The sequence below is a fragment of the Mytilus californianus genome, unplaced genomic scaffold, assembly GCF_021869535.1.
Source record: "Mytilus californianus isolate M0D057914Y unplaced genomic scaffold, xbMytCali1.0.p SCAF_1, whole genome shotgun sequence".
Classification (NCBI taxonomy): domain Eukaryota; kingdom Metazoa; phylum Mollusca; class Bivalvia; order Mytilida; family Mytilidae; genus Mytilus; species Mytilus californianus.
In genome coordinates this window covers 106,080,024-106,097,840 of record NW_026262581.1, presented here as the reverse complement: position 1 = coordinate 106,097,840, position 17,817 = coordinate 106,080,024, and the positions used below count along the sequence as shown (strand labels likewise).

The window sequence follows — 17,817 nt, the reverse complement described above, 5'->3', positions numbered from 1 at the left end:
AATTTTTCAGTAATACATAAATTTCTTTCGCTAAAATCTAATACGTTGTTACATACACGAGCGAATCGTACAAGTTGAGATATATAAACACCGTAAGATGGTGACAAGGGAACGTCACCATCTAAAAATGGATAATTAACGATAGGAAATGAAAAATCATCTCTTTTATCATAAATTTTTGTATTAAGCTTCCCGTTAATGATATAGATATCAAGATCGAGGAAAGGACAGTGGTCATTGTTAGTATTAGCTTTATTTAAAGTAAGTTCAACAGGATAAATTTCTTTAGTATACATACTGAAGTCGTCATTATTGAGAGCCAATATATCATCCAAATATCTAAAAGTATTGTTAAATTTTTGTATCAGATGTTGTTTCGATGGGTCTTTGCTGATTTTAGTCATAAATTGTAACTCATAACAATACAAAAACAGGTCCGCAATAAGTGGTGCACAGTTAGTCCCCATTGGAATTCCGACAACTTGACGATACACGGAATCTCCAAAGCAAACAAAAATGTTATCAAGTAAAAATTCAAGGGCAGATATAGTATCAAAGCATGTCCAATTGACAAGATTGTTTACAACACGAAATATTTACTGTACGAAATCCATATCGGTACACTTTCATAAATATATCTGAATACAAATGAACGACGCCTTTTCATGAAATGTACGTGTTAGTACATGTACAGCATTATCAAACTGGTTTAATGCATTGTTCCGTGCTTTGAAAAGTACTTTATTTGAACCTTTCATTGTTTTTTAACCGCAAAAGCACTGACATATTACATTTCAAGCCATAGGAATTTTGTTTTTTTCACTCAATAAAACAAGGAGGCACTCGAAAACACGGACATATAAAAATGAATTTACTCTCCAAAATGTACTTTTCAGTGCAAAAACAAAAACTTTTGTAAAGTGTCTGTATATCTAAGTATATATAGATTCCATATAAGCATTTTCGTTGACATTTGCATTGTTATGTGTTTAAAAATGCCTTTAATCTATATTTTGGAATAGAGCATTGTAATGCTAAATTAAACACTTTTAAAACAAAATAATGTAAGGTTGATAATAATTTTTTATTACAAATACTAATTTTCCTTCTATGATATTAAATATAAGGTTCCGGCATCTTTTTTTTACGTCTTTCCAGAAAGGAAGTCTGTTTGTTTACATTTTTTATCATATTCACTCGAAAAAACGTGGTCACACTCGAAAAAACCCGATCAAATCACTCGAAAAAACACGATTCCAGCCGGACACTATACCTAACTTGTAATTGACAATCTAAATATATCACAGACATCACTCAAACAGCATTACATTGGTTTGTTTTACAGATGACATATTTGTTTTGGAGATCACATTTTATCCTGTGGATAGATTTGATAAACTTTACAGAGTTAATGGAGAAGTGTATGCAAAATTTGATGGCTGCATTTCTAAACCACTCGAACGAAAAAGAATACAAGATTGGGAAGATCAGGTTTATATTTGTTTACAAATAACACCTATTGTATAGTATATACATTCCGAAGATAAAAACAAACATGTTGAAAAATTAATATATAAAGCGGTATAAGCTGCTTAATTCGTGCACTTAATTCGAATACATTACACTTTTTTTTTACTATCAAATCGGAACACTTTTTAAGAATGAAAATAAAGATGCATTTATAAGAATAAAGAAAACCTCAAAACATCTAAATGGTTTTATTTTGGTTTACGAAAAATGAATATCGTTTTGTTTTTCACCAATTTTAGGAGGTGGTTCTATCTTGCAATCATATTGTCCGTCCCTCCATCCGTTCTTCTGTCGATTTGTTCAATAAAAAATTAGAAATACTGTAGGACAGAGCTACAAAAGTTACAATACTCTCTGTCAAATAACTATGTAATTCACTTAATAAAGTGAGAAAATACTCATAAGAGTTTTAAACTACAATATTCGCTGTGTTATAACTACTTTATGAACTTTCAAAGACTGCGCTCGAAGTCTTATTTTTCCAAAACGCTTATTCTCGGGAAATATTATCACGGGCAATTTTGATTTGAATTAATAAATAAATTAAATACAATAAAAAAATCACATTATTTTACAAAATGTATATCAACTTTGGGGTAAATGCATGCTATTTGTATCTATCTGATGAGTTAAGCCTTTTTCAACTGATTTTTTTCAGTTTGTTCTTATGTTGTACTGTTACGCCAATGTCCCAGGTTAGGGGGAGGGTTTGGCGCAATCTAACTAGTTTAACCCCGCCATATTCTGTATGTGCCTGTCCCAGGTCAGGAGCCTGTAATTCAGTGATTGTCGTTTGTTGCTGTGTAACATATTTGTTTTTCGTTCACTATTTTGTACATAAATTAGGCCGTTAGTTTTTCTCGTTTGAATTATTTTACATTTGTCATTTCGGGGCCTTTTATAGCTGACTATGCGGTATGAGCTTTGCTCATTGTCGAAGGCCGTACGGTGACCTATTGTGGTTAATTTCTGTGTCATTTGGTCTCTTGTGGGGCAATCATACCACATCTTCTTATTTTTATATGGCAGAAAGCACATGTTGAAATTATGTAAATTTCCGTATAGTCAAAACTTTTCCCACGAATATGTGTGAGTCGACAATGCGGGACCCATATGTAACTTCTTGTTGTTTTACATATAAAAACCTTCAACTTTTCAGCTGTTTTTGACGCCAATGAAAATATTTTTAAAGGTAGATCAGGTGTCTTCCACCATCTTAGATTTTTAAAACAGCAGAAAACAATCGGTCAAGATCTTTAATGAAATATGAAATTTATTACAGAAGAATACAACTTATTTGTAAAACTTTTCATTCAACTGAAGCAAATTGTGTGTTTATCAAATTATTACGACTGTTTTTACAAAATCAAAATAATTGTCTGTTCAACTCCACCTTATAAGGGAAGTTGACTAAAATAATCTAGTTTTAGAAAGAAAGTTACATATTTTGTTTTTGTTACAAAAACAAGTTACGTGACCCCATCTTTTCTTTTTACTTCATGAAAAAAAATAATAAGAGCTAACTTTTCATTATCTGTTACAAAATCTAATTGTTTATTTTTCTTTCTATTTACACAAACTTGGGTTTTCATGTATAATCTATACAAAACTGGCAATTTTGCACAACCTGTAGCTTGAAAAAAAAACAACTTCGTGACCTTTCCTCCTGATTATGTTTTTATAAAAGCATGATAGAAACTGCATTTTGACATTTTAGTTTAAGGAGCACAATCTACCTTAAATTCATTTAGTTCGTGAAATTTTGATTGTGTTTATTCAAGAATTTAATTCTTTAACTATACTTCTCTTAGGGCGTAAAAATGTTCACAGCAGCACATTTTGAAATAATGCATGCACTATCCGCACTTTTACAACCCTACAAAATGAAAAGAAGCAGTCAATCCTCTAGCAATGATTACAGTTTCATTCTATAATCATGAAATTAGGAGTTAAAGTATGCTTTTTATATAAAAATAAGGACATATGGTATGATTGCCACTGAGACAACTATCCGCCAAAGTTTAAATGAAGTGGATGTAAGCAATTATAGGCAACCGTAAGGCCTTCAACAATGAGAAAAACCCATTCCGTTTTTGTTCGTTATCGTTTTTGCAATAGTTCTAACGTTGTCACGGAGAGCCTGGACAGGTATAAATAAAACATTTTATTTGGAAATAAAATGCCATTTTGAATGCCTCGTGATTGGTTTTTGCCTATCAAAATAATTGGATCTTATGAAACATCTACGTCTGGCAGTTATAAACATTTTACACTTATTTTCGCTGTTTTATAGAAATCGTGTACTTTACAATGTATGTTTGAACAATAGTTAAAAAAATGTAGCGTATATGTAGAGTCGCATTTTACCATATACATTTTTGTCCTGAATATTGATACTGTCCAATACAATAAAGGAGTGCATTTTCAGACGAACCAAAAAAAATATCATGATTCAATTAACACACGAAATTGTATACTATGGGATGAAAAAAATGCTATAAAAGCGCTGCATCTATGATTTTTGGTTTTCTCATGCGTGTGATGCGATATTGTGTAATGAATTAATACAGCATGTTCTCATTTATTACAAATAGGGGATAGCAATTGGTCGGTTTGAGTGGTTCTACTTTTTTGTGGATTTGTCATTTCCTATTTGTACGTGCATCCTTCGTTTTGCTAAAATACTGCCGAACTTTCATTTTTTGTGTGTTGTGTATTGTAGAACCAAAGTTTTTAGTTGAACGAACGGACAGAAGACAAAACTAATCAAAAACCGAATTTTGATGGATTTTAACGCAATGATCTTTGCAACTATGAAATTCAATAATAGTTTTGTACTTTACGGTAAAAATCGTTACATCAATAGGAATTTTTGTTTGCAGTTGACCCTTAATTTAACCGAGTACATTACATAGATTACTTTACTGAATATGATAATGCACTAGCAACTGATTGCGATATTTAAAATCAAAACAAATTATAGGTCACATTTCATTTCATTATTTATAATGCTTGTTTATTGATTTGTAGATTAGAAATAAACAAAGAAATAATGATCTGCAAGAAAAAATGAAAAAATATGAAAGTGAGAAAGCTGAAAACGAACGAATTTACAAGCAACTGATTGCTGAAAAAGGAGACAAAGATAACGAAATTATTGAAGAAAAACGTTTGAGGTTAGAGAATGAAAAACAGATTTACTCATTGCAACGTGAAAAATCAGAACTCGTAAAACAAAATAAGACATTAATACAAAAATCTAAAGTATGTGTGATTTTGTGATAGACGAATCAATGTTCTTGATGGAACTTCATATGTCGACATTTAAAAATACAACCATAAGGGTAGATTGAGTATTGAAGTATGACTATGTCTAACAGTATGACTTGTAGTAGCAGGGCCTCTGTTCGGCCATGTTGAACACATTAATATATATTTACATCCGACCTGATTGTGAACATGACAAATAAGACACATGTTTTTAGACTGAAAATGCACGCAAAAGAACCCAAGTAATATTTGGAGGAGGTAGTATGTGACCAAATTGGTCTGCTCCTTCTCAAGGTTATCCCATTTTTCAGATCTAACCGATGGTACCGATGTCTTCTTAGTTCTTGTCCTGGAAAATGTGCCCCAGTGCGGTATCCGAAATAAAAAAACCAATAGTTAGATAACAGGTTAAATGTCAAGGAAAGGGAAAGGTATGATATCATTTTATGATTAATCTATCAAATAACATTCTTCAGAAGTTTATAAGACATCGGTCTGTCAGATATCAATTTTTATATTTTTGAAATTGTGTCTTAAATTTGTTTAAGGGCTTCAAACTTTTTAATTTAAATTGTAAAAACTGTCAAAATAGCTGATCATGAGAATTTAACATTATGTTTAGGTAATGGCGAGCCAAAGCATTAATCAAGAAGATATTTTGCTACAATACGTCTTATAAAGAGATGTTTATGTTGGTAAACGATCTTTTTATGCAAGGCCTTGGCTCATAGTTAAGTTTGCAAAATACAATGTGTAAAATGGACATTTGATTTCTAGTTTTTGAGATATTAGCGTCAAAGTGACATCACATTTGACATTTCTGTATAAAAGTTTCCAGATTGTACCATCCTGTTTATTTTTGAAAGGATTGAAGATTTTTACTAATTTTGCAGTTTCACGGGACAGATAAAAGATCTTTTCATGCGTCTACTTTCAACGCGATAAATTGATCTAAAAGGAACAAATATTATCTACTATAAAAAAGTAGGAGATGTGGTATGATTGCCAAGTGAGACAACTTTACACCCGAGCTCAAATGACGTAGATATAAGCAATTATTGACTATAAACAATAACGTATTAACTGGGTAAATATCCCTAATGTACCTCAAATTGAGGAACGCAAAAATAGTGCGTAAACAAAAAATCTCTGCTCAGTGATTTTGGACATGTTTCAATTTTAAACATGTGACTGAGCTTTACCACGTGTGTCGATTTTGAGAGCAGATGACCATAGAATAAAGGTGTAAAAACTATGGAGTTATTAAATGTATGCAAAGAACAAAATTTTCATAGAAGTTATTGTGTAAAAAAACCGGATTTATTACCTCGAGAAGCCGCACCACAAAAGGCTTTTCGGGGTGTGTTAAATTACGGAAAAATGAATCTCACTTCGTACCTTGAAAATTTAATCATATATGTGAAAATGTATCAGCTTCGAAACACACCAGCCATCATATATATCCAAGTTTACGATTAGGGCAGCGGAATTTAGGAAAAGGCTACCATTACCGCCTATCTGAAATGAATCGCGCATCTTGACCCAACTGCAAAAAGCGAAATTAATCTTTAAACAAACGATTTTGAAACAGATTCTTTATTTGAAGGCATAGTTTCAGAGGATTTTTTCTATACTTCTGTATTGTTAAACGATAACAGAAATAAATCATTTCTACAAGGGTATGGAATTTAAAAGAACGTGATACGAATCTAAAATATTGGTTAAACAAGAAAGCAGGTGACAGTTATTATATAGTTCAGTGACAAATCAATATTAAAATGTTTTAAGAGTCAATTTGTTTTAGACTAAGGATTTTGAATGTCCCTTTGGTATCTTTCACCTCTCTTTTATATTAACAAACTTACCTAACGGTTGAAAATCATTATAAGTAAAGAGAAAACATTACACTATCATTTTCTCCGTGTCGTAGAGTTTTCCCATAGTGCAATTTCTTTGGAAAAAATCGCGATAAAAGAGAGGCGAAAAATACCAAAGGGATGATCAAACTAGTTTGTCGAAAACAAACTGACAATGCAATGGCAAAAAACGAGCACTGACCAAAAGACAAACAACAGTATAAAAAACGCAACATAGAAAAATAAAAACTGAGCAACACGAACCCCACCAAAAAGCGAGGGTGATCTCAGGTGTTCTGGAAGGGTTAGCAGATTCTGCTCCACATGTGTACCCATTAAGTGTGACTTTCCGACTCTGCCCATCCCCCGTTATGATACAAGGAAACAGTTATGATTAACCCCTAAACAATGATTTCAGCATTTTTTGGCTAAAAATGAAACCACAATGAATCAGATTTTATTCAACATCGAACTTAAAATCATACAAAAGTACATATTTTATATATTTTTCGAATTCATGTGGCGTTTTTTTTTTCAATCTTATCGTCTGGCAAGGTATAAACAATGTATATTAAATTTCTTTCGTATTGTATTCGTAGTAGTTTTCGAAAAAAAATAGCAGAACAATGAATCCTCTAAAAGTTTCATAGAATTAAAACAGTTTGACACAACATAACTATTAAAGCTTTTTGAATATACTCATCATCTATCAGTTTAACTGTTAATTCTACTACCTCAGTTATTCATGTTGCGTTCCCTTCTCCTATTTTCTGTGACTCATGTATTTGACAATGATTTGAATTCAATTATGTTTTAGTTTTTGTCAATAAAAATAAAAAAAAAATTGCATTAATTTTTTATGTTTTGATGTTTGACTTATGTACAATAGATATTTTTAGAAGCTTTGAAGTGTTTTATTTTTTAGTTTTTTCGGAGAGATTAATTGTATTCCACATTTAAATTTAACCGAATTAATTAGGAATGTATTAGGGAATCCTGTCAAATTTGCTCCCTCATTGTCATAAAACCACAAGAATCAAATGCCATTGCCTATTATGCATTACTTGCCAAAATTCTCATGACGATTTCGATAAAATCTCAAGGAAAAGGAACTGTATTATTCAGCATGAATTGCTTATTACCTGATCAATTAACTAAAAGGAATCTGATCCGGATGCTTCACATGAGTCTGGGTATGATGTTGCTTTTCAAAGGCTAAAAGAAATTCTATATGATATTCTGTTTGTGAAATACTAATCATTTTTGATTAAGAGAGAATAAGGATGTCTACTAATAAGATATCTTAGGTAACTTAAGGAAGATAATTCTAAAAATCGAAGAAAAAAAATTTCTGTTTGTCCGAAAATAAACTGGAATTGACCATGCAGATTTCTATATAACTTTGCACTCGAACTTTACAATGAATTCGCTTTGCAATACCGAGACGAAATATATATTCATATTTGGATTTTTTTTTAAATCAAGAGACTGCAGCAACGTTGTGACAAGAAGGAAGAGGTCGATACAAAACTTATTCTGCAGTCTCTGTTTGCCAATGAACAGATGATGCTATTAGTGAATATATTTACAATGGTCGTTTTGTAATTACGCCATCAGACAATAATGTGTTATTACTTATTGTACAGTTTTTTTCACATAAATCAAACATGGTTCCAGAATGGTTGCTTTTTCCACCAAAAACTCAAGACGGTTGACAACTGTGTTTATAATTCAGGCAATTGAGATAAATGCTTGACACAGATATATTAGTGTACTGTATAAACATTCAAGTGTTAACCCTATATGTTGCGGGAGATTCCCCAAGAGAAGCCACACCCCTTATGTTAGAGGTAGTTAATATCTTTAAATGATTTTGTACATTCAAAATAAGGCAACTTGACTGAATAATTTAATTTTCTACCACTGGATTGATACTTCTGTTAGTTGACTTTTAGTCCCTGATAGTCTGTGCTTTGCCACTGACATGATTTATTACAAACATTTTTGAAAGGCGAAGATATGATAAGTCCACCTTTGTGGCCCCTTGAATTCGAAAATCAAAAAGTATTATAAACCCACCAAATAGCATCCTTCAGATATGTATAGGACAAAAGTCTGTCAGAAATCAGTATTTGTATTTGTTTTACTTTGTTTTACGTGTTTGCATCAGGGCTTCAAACTTTTTGAGATCAGACCAAAGCTACAAAAACTGTCACAATAGCCTGATTTTGAGATTTAGATATGACCCAAAGTTTTACCCAAAAAGGTATTTTGCTACAAGATGTCTTATACAAAAATGTAATGTGTGTGAGATTCTTTTAGGGTAAAGCCTCGGCTCATATCTATTAGTCTTAAATCTTCATTTATCAATAAAATAAACAACGTCTTTAAAGGCTTTAATAACTATACTGTTTACAACAATTTCAGGATGATAAATAAAAAATAATATAATATATAAATAAACAAATTATTAGAAACTAAGATTCCAATGTACTCTGGCAAATTTGAACTTAAATGGTTTTGGCTATTCTTTTTTGGTCCCTTTTGGTCATAAAGCTAGTCAAGTATTTATATATTCCTGGCTTTCAAATGTTCAGATTTGAGCGTTTCTGATGAAGATAAATCAAGAACTATTGTAAGCTACCTTAAATCAAATGTTTAACCTGATCAGTGAACTGTAAAACCCTAATCTGGTATATATTAAAAAAAAAAATCCCATACAAAATTTAAGCCTGGTAGGTATGCTAATTTTATTTACCACCACTGGGTCGATGCCACTGCTGGTTCAAGTTTTCTTCTCGAAGGTGTCAGCACTTCTGTGTTGACATGAACTCTTATTGATATGGTCATAATTATAAATTAACTGTTAAAAATTTGAATTTTTCGAAATACTAAGGATTTTCTACTACAGGAATAGATTACCATAGCTGCATTTGGCAAAACCTTTCGGAATTTTGGTTCCTTTATGCACTTCAACTTCGTACCTTCTTTGCCTTTTAACCTTTTTGATTGGAGCGTCACTGATAAGTCTTTTGTAGACGAAACGCACGTCTGGCAAACAAAGTTTTAGCCTGATATCTCTGATGAGTTTTTTTTTTCTCCGAGATTGTGAAATGATTATAAGATTAACTATATATCTATGATGAGTTTATTTATTATATTCAAATTAGTAACATCATTCAGTTGAATCTTTTCATTGAATGATTTCCTTTTTTTATTTTATATTTTATTTTCTGTTGTTCAGTTATTGTCATTGGCCTTTACCACTTTCTGTGCTGTTTAGGGTTTTAAAATTTTGGCCATCTACGTTTTTGGTCTTCAGTGTATCTGGTAAAGGTCGTTGAGAAACGTGTGGTTTGTATGGTAATCATATAGGTTTTTGTATTGTTTAAAAGGGTCACCACATAAAAGAAGATGTATGTGCAGTATGTATTTAAAAGATAACATACACAAGATAATAATACATGTATGTTAGACAGAAGACATGCTATGCAGGCTTGATTTTTCCTGGACAATGTTATTACGTTAACCTGAATGTTGGAATGAAATTAGAACACCAGGAAATCTTTGTTGTATTTTGTCTAGTATAAACGCTTTTCTTTTTTGTCTATCAAGATCTGTAATTTCAAAGACAGGAATTCCTAGGAGTTTGTATTCTCGAAGTATACTGTTGTGGAATGCATTAAGTTCTTCCAGTTTCGGTGAAAGTCGAACTTCATCGTCCACAATACATTCCTTTTGGGGTTTGATTACAAATATTAATGCTGTTTTTAACCTGGAATTATGAAAAAAAAAAAAATTTTTAACGGAAGTTTATTTCTAACAATTGACATATATTATGTTTATTGAATAAGTGATTTCGGGTCCAATCAGAATTCAGTTATAAAAGACTCAGCATTTAATTAATTAAAATGTCACAGCTCTAGTACGAAATGCATTTTCTAATACGGTTTGATAAATTGCACTTGTATTTTTTACAACACCTAATACCGAAGCTTGAGAAGTCAAGCAAAAAAGCATCCAAGAGCATCAAAACGTAAAACAATCCACGCCAAATCTCTACCACAACGGTGGAAAAGGTACAACTTTTCACAGTGAAATAGATGTTTGTTTCTCAATATCACCATCATGTATCTACACTTATGAATGCATTGCCTGAAAGAATGCTATACACAAAGTACTATTTTATACATTTTACTTCCTTCTAAAATTTAGCCACAAATATTAAATTGTTTAGACATGTTATATCAGAAAATTTTGTTGCAAAGACTACAGATATGTTACAAAATATAAGCAAATGATTGTCCTAGTAAAACGTGTTTCATCGCTAACAGGTAAGCAGACAAACATCAACCAACCAATCTTAAATATATAGTTATGATACAAAAAATAGACTGGATATTTGGGTTTTAAAACAAGGAATGTCCCAAAACACCGAAAGTCGTAACTTTCCTTTTAAAGTAGATTATTGTTATTTTAGTGCATATAAAGTGGTAATGTAAATTACTCATCATCATCTTTGATTGAACACGAATCCTAATACAGACAAAAAGAACTAAGAACACAAATATCCAGAAGAATAAAAGAAAACCTGAAGTAGTTACCAAAGTCTACCACAGTCAAACCCTTCTTGAATGCATAGAGCGTTTGACTTACATAAACCAGTTATGAAACATGTTACCAATACTTGCTCTCTGCTTATTAAGTTCATACTTCTGAAGGTAGTTTATAATGTTCTCGTCTCGTTTTCTGGATATTATTTCTGTATGGGCATTAACGTATTATGTTAGTTACCTTTCCACAACTAAAGAAGTGGATACCGTAACTGATCAAGTATTAAGAAATACACATACCTGTCTGTCCATTCCAATACTCCAGGTAGTTCACGAAGTTTTCTCAATGCAACATCTCCAATGTATTTTTGCACGTAAATCAAAGGGTCTATACAACGATCAGAAATAAAGTCTGAAAAGAGATAGTATATTTGGATTTATACGTTGGTTTGTAATTCAGTTATTCAAATGCTGTATCTTGGGAATATTGCTATTAAACCGTTTGATTTTTCAACTGAACATCTGAAATCATTTTAATTTCACTTTGAACAAGCAAAATTTTATGTTTAATAAAGTTTTTGTGAAGCTCGAGCCCCATATAGAATTTACTGACCCCATATATATATCGTATTAGTTCACTAACACACTCTGCAACGAATTTATCTTACCGACTATCTTAATATGGGGAATTTGACAAATATATTTATGTCTAATGTGATCAGTGTTATAAATGTATATCAAAGCTGAGGATACCAACTACAGAAAACCACCCTATATGACTAAATATCTGAGTACATGAACACTTTTGTCAGGACACACCTTGCTCTGTTTTTTGGAGGCGAATTAGTAACAAGAGAAAGATTCCAATCAAAATGTCATTTATTAAAAACCACGATCAAAATTATGTACAATAGAGATAATCTTACAAAGGGTAACATCTAAATGCCCCTGTTTTAACTCCCCTGATTAAAAGCCAGGCTTCAAAAAAGATGGCGTATAAAAAAGGCCACTAACAAAAGGTGGCGTATCAAAAAAAGGCCACTAACAAAAGGTGGCGTATCAAAAAGGCCACTAACAACATAATGGCACAATATCATAAAAATTAAAATTACAAAACCCACATCATATTTACATGTACAAGGTGGCAAGGTATTGGGGTAGGTGTTGGGATAGAAAAATTGTCCAGAGAAAATTTTACGATCTTTCTTGTCGCAGATAAATCTTTACGTCATAACATATCAGTTATATCTGATTGGTTGGTTAAATATACAGATTAAATAATTATGCAATATACACTTAGTTCAAATTGACTGTTTAATTCAAATAAAAGTTGTCAGCATAGACATAAATGTATTTATAAAATAAATTAGATTTATGTCTAATGTGATCAGTGTTATAAACTGAGGATACCAAATACAGAAATCCACCCTATATGACTAAATATCTGAGTGCATGAACACTTATGTCAGGACACACCTTGCTCTGTTTTTGGAGGCGAATTAGTGACAAGGAGAAAGATTCCAATCAAAATGTCATTTATTAAAACGACGATCAAAATTATGTACAACAACAGGGGAGACAATCTTACAAAGGGTAACATTTAAATGCCCCTGATTTACATCCCCTGATAAAAAGCCAGCCTACAAAAAAGATGGCGTTTAAAAAAGGCCAAAGCGAAATACAGGTTTTACTTAAAGCTGAATGAGCCCACGCCATCCAAGGTGTGTCTTGAGTTATGAACTATTATTTTAACTTAAAAAATCAGTCAAAACTAATTGACACATATAACTATAAAAGTACTTGATTGAGTTAAGCCTTCCAATTGATATTTTATAGTGTGTCTTTCTATGTTGTGATGTTATACTATTGTTTCAGAAAAGGGAGAATGTTTGGTACCATTAAAACGTTTAATCCCGCTGCAAATGTTTGCACCTGTCCTAAGTCAGGAATCTGTACAGTAGTTGTCGTCTGTTTATGTAGTTCATACGTGTTTCTCGTTTCTCGTTTTTAAATATATTAGACCGTTGGTTTTCCCGTTTGAATGGTTTTACACTAGTAATTTTTGGGGCCCTTTATAGCTTGTTGTTCGGTGTGAGCCAAGGCTCCGTGTTGAAGGCCATAGCTTGACCTATAAGGGTTTACTTTTAAAAATTGGTACTTGGATGGAGAGTTGTCTCATTGGCACTCATACCACATCTTCCTATATCTATTGAAACATACTATAAAAAGTACTACATATATATATATATATATATATATATATCTATAAAAAGTAATTATTTGTTAAACAATAGATAAAGTGTTACATCAAATAATCATGACTTTAACCATTGCCTATCTTTATGAGCATGCAAATCCTGGCCTCAACAGTCTGTATAACAGAATCACTAAGCAGACATATTTAATATCTGTAATTAGGCTTAATAAGCCTTGAATGTATGTTCACATGAGGAATTGGACATTAATAGTATCACTTTTGAGCCGTCAGCACAACAGTCAATAAGTTTCAATATAAATGTTCAGCTTGTATATTTCATAGCCATAAACTAGAAAATGTTAACAAAACAAAAAAAAACATCAGTAGTATGTCTGATTAGAAATACATACATGTATGAATGAAATATAATATATCAATATATGAACATCATAAAACTATTGATAACTCACAGGTCTTTTAATACATTATTTCTTGTTCTGGCAATTGATAATGGATGTATAAAAATGTATAACATATATACAAAGTCATGTAGTATTTTGAGCAGGCAAATCCTGACCTTAAAGTCAATACCAGTTCCTCATGTTCTAATAATGTTCATACCTTTAATGGTTTAATCAAACAATGACTGATTATAAAAAATAATCAGAATGGTGACCAGGCATATCCTGACATCACCTTATGACTTTGTGTTTGTCAAGTGAACATCAACATATTACATGCGAATAGATTCAATTCTTATATATCTCTGCAATGCATTTGAATTCCAGCGACCCAACTTTTGAATTAATTGCTCAGAATAGCCTAGGCTGGCAGCATTAGTTGCTGCACCTATACGAAAGCTATATGCTTTATTCATATAGGATTCATACCTATAAAAGTAATTAACTTTTTCATCTGTTCTGTCACAAAGTGTGCAGATACATATTGTCCATTGGTATGTTGAAATAGTGGTCCCCTATTATGCTTAAAAGTGTTCACAAAAGCATATAGTGTTTTAACAGGACAAATTCTAGGGGAGCTTGGAAATGATGATAAGCAAATTGTTACTGGTTTGTTAGTTTTCTTATTTTTAAAAAATCTAAGTGTTAATTCAACACCCTTTAATATGCCCTTTTCCCAAAAGTAAACAAAATATCTTGACGTTGAAGTACTCTCCCTGTAGACTGTTTTGATCTTACAGCAAGCTCTCCAAGCCTAAAAATCCATCAAAGGCTATCAAAAAGATAGAAGCTGATGAACATGGTGTCTGACTACTAACAGCAAGTTTATGATCATCTTGTCAAGGACTGCTTTTGTGATTGGTAGTCTTGCATCTGCAGATGGGGACCTTTCAAAGCTTTGCGAATAATGAATAAAGCTGTAGGGTCCTGAATATTTATATATGTGATGCTATTGTAGAAGGTTTTAAACCTTTACTGAATAAAAGGTGTAATACCACCATTGATTTTTCCCTATTAGTCTTTGTTAAATTTGCACTTTTCAAAAAATTGTACAGAATTTATCTTTGTTTCAATTAAAGAAATACTTGGCATGGGTTAAGTTTTGTCCTGCCCAGTACTATAGACAAAATGTCACATAACATTTCATTGCATATAAGAAAATAACCATCACTGGAAGTTAACGAATCAAATTTTAACCCCTTTTCTTCCTGTGTACAAGCTTTAGTAACCATGTAACCTCAAGTTTCCAAAATATTCTATAGAAACACCAAATAAAAAAATAATGATGCTTTGAAACACCCAAGATATAAGTTTATGACTCAGAAATTTTTTCCTGCAATGAAATGTAGGATTAATTTCCTATAACTGTCAAATTCAAGGGGTAATTTTTTTTCGACCCTTTTTCCTATGGAACCGGATGTGACGTACTATGATTTGGTGGTATTACACTACAAATGTCCAATAAAGTTAGCAACATGAGCTAGCTGAAGTGGCAGAGAGATCTGTTGGTGACCAAGAAATTCAATCAACTTTTGCCATGTTTTTTGGTATGAAGCTTTGGTAGAGGGAGTCAAGGCTGAGCATAATAAATGTTTGGCTTCATCAGTCAAATCTCCAACAAATGTTGGGGAACAAGAATGAATATATTATGCATATTCAGGACGATATAATAAGAGAAACTCTTTGTGAAACTTGTGAAAAAGGTAAAATTCGGTTGTAAGTTTATTTTATTTGTTTTTTTTTTTCTAGAAGGAATTATGATTTGTTTTTGGCAACAAGATATTATGGAATATAAATGAATCCCAAACACAACACACGCGGATCTGTTGAAATTTTTGAGTTTCATTTTCAATTTCAACATGAAAATCAATCAGTTGACAGTATATAAATAATAAGATATTAAACTACCTTTAGAAATTCTGCCGTTTTCCTCATCAGTCTGTATTTGTCGTCTGAGAATTTCCTCGTTCAATTTAAGGAAATTTTCAGGTTGTGTTTTAGGTAGAAAATCATCACGTTTCCAGCTGAATTTCCTAATCACACGTCTTGCGATTTCTTCTTCGAATTGCAGGTTCAAGTGAGGCTTTAAATCGTTGAGTATGGTTGTTTTTCCTGTACTATGAGCACCAGATAAATAAATCCGACACTTGGACATTTTTTAATGTGAAAGTAAAAAATATTGACGTTAATTAAAAAATCCAATTTGAAAAGTAATAACTATTAATAGATTCTGTGTTTTCAAAAATTGTAACATACGGTTTTCCATTTTGATTGTAATATAGGTCTAGATAAGAATGTTCATGAAGTACATGTAACACACTTAACCTTTAAAGGTATTAAACTTAATACATATTACATTAGAGTATAGCACAGTTCGATGGATTTTATTGATCCACAAACGAAGATGTATATCTAAAACGTACAGTTGAAAAACTTTTGTGTGATCATAGTTCTTTATTATTTTAACACTGAATAAAAAGCTATTTTATTTGAACTGTTGAAAGTATATTCAATGATGTCAATGAAATTGATTAAAAAAAAAATGCGAATCAACACCCTTGAACAACACCCTGACTTGGGTCAGACACATTTATAATCCGGTAGGGTTAAACATTTTTATGAGCGCTTAATCTTCCGCTAACATTGCACAGAGGTGTAATAGTAAAAACCTAAGAACAAACTGTTAAATTTAGATGAAAATGACTCATCAGATTTGCACGAAGCACAAAAAACAACGAACATAAAGACAAAAGACTCAAAGTACCGATCTTAGAGTACTCTCAGTTACTTAAAGCTAGTTGGAAGTCAATAACAAGATATACTCATCATAGATACCTGCTTAAAATTGTTTTCGCCGTACGCACGTTTCGTCTACAAGTCTCATCAGTGACACTCGAATAAAAAAAGTTAAAAAAAAAAAAAAAAAATCAAAACAAATAAAGTACGAAGTTGAAGAGCATTGAGGACCAAAAATTTTGAAAGGTTCTGCAAAATACAACTAAGGTAATCTTTTCCTGAGGTAGAAAATCTTTAGTATTTCGAAGAAGCTATATAAACATTAACATGAATAACTAAGCACTTACTAATAATCATATATAGACACAAATGTTAAACAATTTACATGTTCCTTCTCTTGGCTGATGCACATAGACAAGAATGCAAACAGTTAACAAAATGCAAGAATCACAAAGGGCGGACGCTGAAAGGACATTCTAATTTGTATTGCTAAAATGTAGTGCACATTTTATTTAGATTTTGAAAAAAAGGTACTAATGCAGCCTATATCACAACTTGTCCAAATGCTTTGAGGGAAAAAATCACAATGAAATTATGAGAACTTTTCATGATTTTGTTTATGAAAGCACACATTTCTTACTAGGCATTCTTATTTTCACTATCATCAGATAAATAAGTCCGACAATTGTACCTTTTTGAATGTGAAAGTAAAAATAAAAAGATATTATTCAAATATAAATTTTGAAAAGTTATCACTATTAATAGTTCCTTTGTTTTTCAGAAATTGTAACATATAAAATTCCAATTATTGTAATAAATGTCTAGAGAAAAATATAAGGTACATGATAACCACGAAATCTTTAAAGTAATTTCCTTAACTAAACATATTAAAAGTATATTATAACACAGTTCGAGGGATTTCATTGAGCCACAAACGAAGATGTATATATAAAAATTACGATTGAAGTACTTTTGTGTAATCACAATTTTTATTTTTTTTATTACTGAGTAAAAATTTATTTGATTTTGGCTGTGAACTTGTATTAAAAGATGTCAAGGAAATTCATTTAAAAAATAAATATGCGAAATGATGAACGAAGAAGATAACAGATTTTCTGAATATATGGCAAATTTTAAACATTTTAGATAAGTAAGGTTTTGTAATTAATTGATGTTCAAAGTTTTATTTAAAGTCGATATTCAATAAACTACAT

General features: G+C 31.5%; 3 protein-coding genes across 6 annotated transcripts in view; 2 read left to right on the top strand and 1 right to left on the bottom strand.

Annotated features, from left to right (window-relative positions):
* LOC127729208 (schlafen-like protein 1) overlaps nt 1-7,561 on the top strand; it is a 30,587-nt gene extending 23,026 nt beyond the window's left edge. The window contains exons 3-4 of the mRNA XM_052236918.1: nt 1,346-1,491; nt 4,561-7,561. Coding sequence (XP_052092878.1) covers nt 1,346-1,491; nt 4,561-4,812 — 398 coding nt within the window. The 3' untranslated portion in view covers nt 4,813-7,561. The remainder of the gene's footprint in view (nt 1-1,345; nt 1,492-4,560) is intronic.
* LOC127729310 (uncharacterized) overlaps nt 1-17,272 on the bottom strand; it is a 66,625-nt gene extending 49,353 nt beyond the window's left edge. The window contains exons 1-3 of one of the 3 annotated variants that reach the window (XM_052237051.1): nt 15,776-17,272; nt 11,510-11,621; nt 9,038-10,431 (exon numbers count right to left, since the gene is read on the bottom strand). In XM_052237051.1, coding sequence (XP_052093011.1) covers nt 10,182-10,431; nt 11,510-11,621; nt 15,776-16,022 — 609 coding nt within the window. In that variant the 5' untranslated portion in view covers nt 16,023-17,272 and the 3' untranslated portion in view covers nt 9,038-10,181. Of the gene's footprint in view, nt 1-9,037; nt 10,432-11,509; nt 11,622-15,775 lie in introns of those variants that run through there. The other 2 variants (XM_052237071.1, XM_052237060.1) reach the window with 2 other exon arrangements.
* The window catches only part of LOC127729143 (trichohyalin-like), a 119,825-nt gene that overhangs the window by 34,827 nt on the left and 67,181 nt on the right, over nt 1-17,817 (top strand). The window lies entirely within an intron of this gene.